General features: G+C 33.8%; 1 protein-coding gene across 2 annotated transcripts; it reads left to right on the top strand.

The window, feature by feature from the left end:
• Positions 1-1,284: 1,284 nt before the first annotated feature.
• Positions 1,285-7,739, top strand: LOC110656544 (disease resistance protein RPV1). 2 transcript variants are annotated; one of them, XM_021813369.2, is made up of 6 exons: positions 1,285-1,413; positions 1,788-2,336; positions 3,831-4,911; positions 4,995-5,294; positions 5,415-6,872; positions 6,949-7,739. In XM_021813369.2, exons 2-6 carry the CDS (start codon positions 1,861-1,863, stop codon positions 7,501-7,503), a joined length of 3,870 nt encoding a protein of 1,289 aa, XP_021669061.2. In that variant the 5' UTR covers positions 1,285-1,413; positions 1,788-1,860; the 3' UTR covers positions 7,504-7,739. The 2 variants fall into 2 exon arrangements, with proteins under 2 accessions (XP_021669061.2, XP_057993433.1); XM_058137450.1 differs by lacking the exon at positions 1,285-1,413 and adding an exon at positions 1,454-1,683 and having other exon boundaries at positions 5,415-7,739.

Below are 7,739 nucleotides of genomic sequence, written 5' to 3'. Positions count from 1 at the left end.
AAAGTCACTATAAATAAAAATAAGATTAAACAAATCAAGATTAAAGGCTTTTTAAGTTTGAAAAAAAAAAAAAAGAAAATAGCAGCACTATATACCAGAACAAGATTAAGGGCCTTTTAAGAATTTCACAAACAATAATAGACTCACCCTAAATTATTATTAGGGTAACTTATAAATTAGTTCATAAGGTTTGCTTAAACTTACAACTTAGCTTTTGTAATTTTAAGACCAAGTAATTTAGTTGTTAATAAACATATAACTTAGTCTCTACCATTAGAATTTTAGTTAAATTACTATTAATTTTAGTAAAAATGACCAAAATGTCATTAACTTTATTCTTAATTTGAAAATAATTTAGTTTCTAAGATTTGATAATTTAATCCCTGAAATTTGATTAAATTTATAACTTAATTCCTGAATTTTAATACTAAGCTATTTAATCATTGACATTTTAATGAGCTTATAAGTTAGTCACTATCATTTAAATCACTATTAATTCCATCAAAGTTAGCAAAAATTATGAAAATATCTTTAACTGTATTTTTAATCAGAAAATAATTTAGTCCTAATGTTTTATTTTATTAAAAATTTTATTCTAGATTCATATTTTATATTTTTATATATGATATAATATAATATATAAAATATATATATATATATATATATATATATATATATATATATATATATATATATATATATATATATATATATATATATATATATATATGACAAATAGAATTTTACAAAATAGAATTTTACAAAGTTATAAGAATTTAAGGATCAATTATAAAATGTATCAATGATTTTGTAATTAATTAAAATTTTTAAGGACTTTGATGATTATAATTTAAATTTTAAATTTTTTAATTTAATGGGACTTTAATGACATAGAGACTAAATTTGTTAATAAAATAAAATTTTAGAAACTAAATTATTTTGAAATGTAAAATAGTGTTAAGGACATTTTGATTATTTTTGTTAAAATTAATTATAATTTAACTAAAATTTTAATGATAGAGACTAATTATAAATTTATTATAATATTAAGAATTAAATTAATTATATTAAAATCATAGGAACTTAGTTACATATTTAAATAAATTTTAAAGACTAAATTATAATTTACCTTTATTATTAACAAATGAAATTATTGATGGGGACTGCAGCAGTAATGTATAAAACTCTTTGTACTCATTTGTAATTGTGATTAAACGTTTCAGGACTTGAATGTAATTTAGCGAGAAGAATATCAATAAAGTTGACCGTTTACCCGGTTAGATGGCGAGGTTGCTCCCAAAGTCTTCGTCCACGCACTTTTTCTCTCTCTCCTTTAGGCTATTGGCTGATCGAAGATAAAAATCTGTTGCCTTTCCTATCTTTTCACTGTAAATCAAAGTTCTATATGTCAAGGTATTCATTTTAATTGCTGGTTTTATGGTTTTTTGATCCAAATGTAAATTGGGTTTCTCTCTCTATCTCTCTCTCATTTGATGGCTTAGCTTTGTTTAATCTAGTTTTGAGCTGAAGTTCAACTTTATTTTGAGCTGGATTCTTTTCTTTCGAAGTGAGTGAACTTGGGCTCTGTCATTTGTGTTTGAGCTTGGAAAATTGTTAAACTACGTAGAATTTAGTAATAGGGAATATAAAATTGCAGTTTCAAAGTGGTAGATTCTTTGGCATGTATGGATGGATTCGATTCTTATACTACTTTTTGCTTTCTCACTAATTTATTTCTCTATAGTTCAGTTGTTGCCAATATTGATTTCCTTGTTTTAATTTTGCAGGAGAAGATTGAGCCTTTACTGATTTCTATTCTGAAGGGATTTCATTTTCCTCGCCATATTGTAAGGGTCCGTTATGGCATCTTCTTCCTCGTCTCGTAAACGAAAGTATGACGTGTTTCTTAGCTTCAGAGGCGAGGACACTCGTGATAATTTCACTAGCCATCTCTATGATGCTTTATGTCGTAAAAAGATCAAGACTTTCATAGACAATGACCTTGAAAGAGGGGAAGAAATAACACCTGCCCTTTTGAGAACAATTGAAGAATCATTGATTTCTGTAATCATTTTCTCCAAAAAATATGCGTCTTCTCCGTGGTGCTTGGATGAAATGGTGAAGATACTTGAATGCAAGGAAATTTATGGACAGACGGTTTTACCAATTTTTTATCATGTAGATCCATCTGATGTAGAAAGACAAAGTGGGAGCTTTGCAGATGCATTTAATGAGCTTGAGAATAATTTTAAGGAGAAAATAGAAATGATGCCCCGGTGGAGGGCTGACTTGATGAAAGCTGCTACTATATCTGGATGGGATTCTCGGGTGATAAGGTATGTATCAATGCATCTATGCCTTTTAAATTTTCATTTTGAAGGTTTCATAAGCGAATATAAATTAGACTTTATGATTTTTTTGTACAAATGTAAATGCAATCGACAAGTTATTCTGAAGGTAGAAAACAAAATACTGAAAAATTGTATCTTGCAAAACAATTAGATGAATAGGAAATTCTTGCTTAGACTCAGTCCACTGTGAACCAAGACACAAAGAAAAATTCGAAACTAGTCTCTCTTTTCTGGTTTGCAATTGTTGTATAGAATATGTTTTTCTCTTTTAGGACATAAAATGACAAGAACAAAAATGTTTTAATAATAAAAGTATTTTTTGGACAATTTGACAAGACCAGAAAAACAAAATGGATACCAAATGGACCTAAAATAGCATCTTGCTGGCAAAATCATGGTCATAATTCATAGAACCACTTGTGTTGGACTAGCAAATGTAAATTGTGAGGTTTATGTAAATATGACTTATGTTGTTAATCCCGTATCAACCATTAAATTCAAATTAATGATTGAGATTTCGTTGTCTAATTTCCTACTAGAACAAAATGGCTTTCCTTAGGGAAAACACTATATCTTCCTTTGACTTTTTTTCTTAATCCAATAAAAGCCAAAATTTTCAATATTCTATAATTCAAGAACTAAAGTGTTTGATTTCAAAACAGATGTGTTGGAAAACGAGGACTAGAAATGTACTTAGTAAGCTTATTTTGAACCAAAACATCACTTTTTGTGATATGCTGTAACATTCCTTATTTGTTTTAAAACATGAATGATGAGCTTAATGTCTTGTGGATATTGAATTATAACAACTTTTACCAACAAATGAAAAGCCTATATGTGTGTGTGTGCGTGTAATGAAAAGCCTATATACATGTGTGTGTGCCCTATATGTGTGTGTGTGTGTGTGTGTGAAGTTCTGATGTGTGTCTGTGTGTGTCTCTAAATTTTGTCTTTCTCAGTCTCTAAAGTTCTGATGTGTGTGTGTGTGTGTTGTGTGTGTTAAAGTTCTGGTGTGTGTGTGTGTGCGGGCGCGCGCGCGCGTGTTACGGAGTCTTTCTCAGTCTCTAAATTTGGTCTTTCTAAATTTCTGATGTGTGTTAAACAAACGAAGGAAAGTTTTGCAATACTTTTTGAGATAAATTTTCTTTTCATATGTTTTTTTTTTTGGCGGTGTATGGGGCTGATTTGGACAGCATAAAAGATTTGCAATTTTCTGTTCACATTGCATTAACTAATTATTTTATTAGGTCTAACAGAAAAAAAAAGGTTTCAGGACTTGATAGAGAAAACAAATAAGCAGTCAGGGCTTCATTGAGAAATATGTAAAGTATTAGGACTCTGATGTAATTAATTCTTTTGTTGTAAAATGAGTGCTTAGAAAGAAAATGTTGATGTAACAAAACCTTTCATGATCTTTTCATTATTTTTCTCTGTTTCTCTTCACTATACGGTTTGTCTCGGTACTTTTTATTGTATTAGGTCCGAGGCTAAACTTGTGAAAGAAATTGTGGAACATGTTTTGAGGAAATTGAATCATGTATCCTTAGAAGTTGCAAAGGCCCTGATTGGAATAGACTCACACATTGGACATATTAAGAATTTATTACACATTGGATTGCCGGATGTTCGTATTTTAGGAATTTGGGGTATGGGTGGCATAGGCAAAACAACTATTGCCAAAGCTATTTTCAACGCTTTCTCATATCAATTTGAAGGTTGCAGCTTTATTGAAAATATTAAGGAAGTATCAGAACAATTTGGTGGGGTAGTTCATTTAAGAGAAAAGATTTTTTCTGAATTACTGGAGGAAGAACATCTGCATAAGGGAACGAACATGAGATCTGTTTCCATTAAAGACAGGCTCCGGCGCAAAAAGGTTTTGCTTGTTCTTGATGATTTGAATGATGTAGAGCAACTGGAATTTCTAATAGAAAGGTGTGATTTTGGTGTGGGAAGTAGGGTTATTGTGACATCTAGAGATAGGCAAGTTCTTAAGAATGCAGTTGATGAGATATATGAAGTTGAGGGACTAAATGATGATGAAGCTCTTCAATTGTTCTGTTTGAATGCTTTTAACTGTCCTGCAAAAGATAATATGGACCTATCAAAAAGAGCTGTGAAATATGCTCAGGGCAATCCTTTGGCACTTAAAGTTTTGGGTTCTTTTCTTTTTGAAAGAAGGAAACAAGATTGGGAAAGCGCGCTGGATAAATTTGGAAGAATTCCTCAGCCTAAAATTTTCCATGTGTTGAAAGCAAGTTTTGATGGACTAGATGATGAAGAGAAAGACATATTTCTTGATATTGCATGTTTTTTTAAGGGACAGCACATTGATTTTGTAAAGAGAATACTAGATGGCTGTGGTTTCTCAGCTGGCATTGGAATAAGTGTTCTTGTTGATAAATGCCTTGTTACTACTGTGGAAAAGAAGCTTGGGATGCATGACTTGTTACAAGAAATGGCTCACGAAATTGTTCGCCAAGAATCTGCTAAAGAGCTGGGCAAACGGAGTAGATTGTGGAGTTGTACTGATGTCTGTCGATTGTTGGCCAAAAATCTGGTGAAAGCCTTACGCATTACGCATGATATATATATATATATATATATATATGTATGTGATTTATTTTTCTCTTTGATTTGTAGGGAACTGAAAAAGTTGAAGGGATATTCTTGGACACATCAAAAATGGGGGAAATGGACATGAGTTCCAGAGCCTTTGTGAGGATGTATAATCTTAGACTGCTCAAAATCTTCAATTCTAAAGTTGGGAATAACTGCAAAGTGCACCTTCCTCATGGCCTTGAGTCTCTTTCTGAAGAATTGAGGTATCTCCATTGGGATGCATACCCTTTGAGCTCTCTGCCATCCAATTTTCATGCAGAGAACCTTGTTGAACTTAATCTGGCTTACAGCAACGTTAATCAACTATGGAGAGGAGTGCAAGTATGCTGCATTATTTGTCTTGATTCCCCTTCTTTTCTTCTTGTTTCCTTTTGAAGATGCCTTGTAGTTGTAGGTCGGGCATGTGGTAATTTATTGTAGCTAATAATTTTGTTTTTGCAGAATCTTGTGAGTTTGAAACAGATAAATCTCAGCAATTCTAAGCACTTGACTGCATTCCCAGACCTCTCACAGGCCAAGAATCTTGAGAGATTGAATTTTGAATACTGCACTAGCTTGGTAGAAGTTCCTTCATCTATTCGATTTCTGGATCAGCTTGTTGATATGAATATGAGATGCTGCACACGTCTTATGAGCCTCCCAAGTGGCATTAAATTGAGATCACTCAAGACTCTTAACCTTTCTGGCTGCTCAAATCTTAGGCACTGTCCGGAAGTTGCAGGGAACATAGTGTATTTAAATTTAAATGGGACTGCGATAGAAGAGGTTCCCAAATCAATTGGGCATCTAAGTGGACTCATTACCTTGAATTTGAGGGATTGTAAGCAACTCAATAATCTTCCAGAAAGCACTTGTTTGTTGAAATCACTGATGATTATCGATCTCTCTGGCTGCTCAAATATCACTTGTTTTCCAAATCTTTCAGGGGACATAAGATACTTGTACATGGGAGAAACTGCAATAGAAGCAGTCCCCTCTTCAATCGATCATCTCTCTAGACTCTCATGTTTGGATCTAAAGAAGTGCACAAGGCTTAAGAATCTTCCTTCTACTATTTTTAAGTTGGACTCACTTGAAAATCTTATTCTCTCTGGCTGCTCAAACATCACCGAGTGTCCGCAGCTTTCATGGAAAATAAAAAAGTTGTTTTTAGATGAGACTGCAATAGAGGAAATTCCCTCATCAATTGAGTTTTGCCCTAAACTTGTTGAATTGAACCTGCAAAACTGCAAAAGATTTCGTGTTCTTCCAAGTGGGATTTGTAAGTTGAAATCTCTGGAAAAGCTTAATCTCTCAGGCTGTTACATGTTTGAACATTTTCCAGAAATTTTGGAGGTTATGGAATCCTTGAGATATCTTTATTTAGATGGAACATCCATAAGAAAGTTGCCCACGCCAATTCAAAATTTGAAGAGCCTTTCTTGCTTGGAATTGAGGGGTTGTACTCATCTTCGCATCTTATCAGATACGGCCTTAGGTGTAGACAAATCAGGAGCACATTTGCAATACCTACGGAAGCTATCTCTTGGAGGAAGCGGCCTGCAGAACTTGCCTGATTGCATAAGCTGCTTATCTTCAGTAGAGGCGCTAGATCTTAGTGGAAACTATTTTCGTACGTTACCTAAAAGCATCAGTAATCTTACTGAGCTGCAATATCTCGGTTTAAGGAATTGCCTGAATCTAACATTAATAGAAGGACTTCCACCACGGCTGTCAAAATTAGATGCTTACAATTGCGGGTCACTGGAAGCTATGTCAATTGATTCAACTGGAGTTGAGGGAAACGTTTTTGAATTTCTTTTTACTAATTGCCGCAGGTTGAGTTCGATGGCAGGGCATGATATCATGGCCTATGCCCTAACAAAATTCCAGCTTTATGCAAAAAGACTAAATAATCAGGTCTTTCTCTCTCTCTTTGATTTTTTGAATTTTTATTCACTATCCCCCTTCTTAAGTCATGATTGTGGTGGTGCAGACGCCTTCTGTCCTAGCGGGGGAATCTAGCGTTTACTTCCCTGGCAGTTACATTCCAAAGTGGTTTGGCAATCAAGCCAGCGGATTTTCAACAACAATCCAACTGCCTTCAAACTGGGCTAATAGCAAGCTCTGGGGTTTCGCGGTTTGCATTCTTATCAGTGGCAAGTCCAACTTTGATAATTCTGGTTTCCAAGTTAAATGCAGATACAATTTCAAAAATGAGTGTGGCGACTGTGATGACCTCCATGGCTATTTCGGTGGTCCATATGGTTTAAGAGCGAACCCATTCATGTATCATCATACGTTTATTGGGTATGATCCATGGGTGCACGTTTTGAAAGATGACCGGTTCAGTAAATACAGTGAGGTTGTAGTTGAATTCTACCCAGAAGATATGAATTACCATCCTGTACCAGTCAATGTGGTACAATGTGGGGTACGGATGTTATATGCACGAGAGGAGAGTTTCTGTCGATGTCGTTCCATTACTCAGGATAGAATATACAGGTTTGGCTCTCGAAATCGTTTATGGCGGTGTTTCGATTTGGATTGATCAGGATGATTCTGACGCTTTTATCTCTGAAATAATTAGCGAAGAAATTCTACGCTATGAAGGCGATGAATGCTGAGCATGAGAAATGCTGACACAGCAGCTTTTGAGAGAGGGAGATTCTAGAGTGACCAAGTGAATTCTCTGTAGGTAACCGCTTCCTATTTTGTGATAAATAAAATAAAGTGAAAACAAACTATATTATGAATTGGAATCAAATTACTTCTCCATGGACGTTA

The sequence above is a fragment of the Hevea brasiliensis genome, chromosome 16, assembly GCF_030052815.1.
Source record: "Hevea brasiliensis isolate MT/VB/25A 57/8 chromosome 16, ASM3005281v1, whole genome shotgun sequence".
In the NCBI taxonomy this organism is placed as follows: domain Eukaryota; kingdom Viridiplantae; phylum Streptophyta; class Magnoliopsida; order Malpighiales; family Euphorbiaceae; genus Hevea; species Hevea brasiliensis.
Note: the sequence above shows the minus strand (reverse complement) of the source record. Positions and strands in the feature narration are given on the sequence as shown.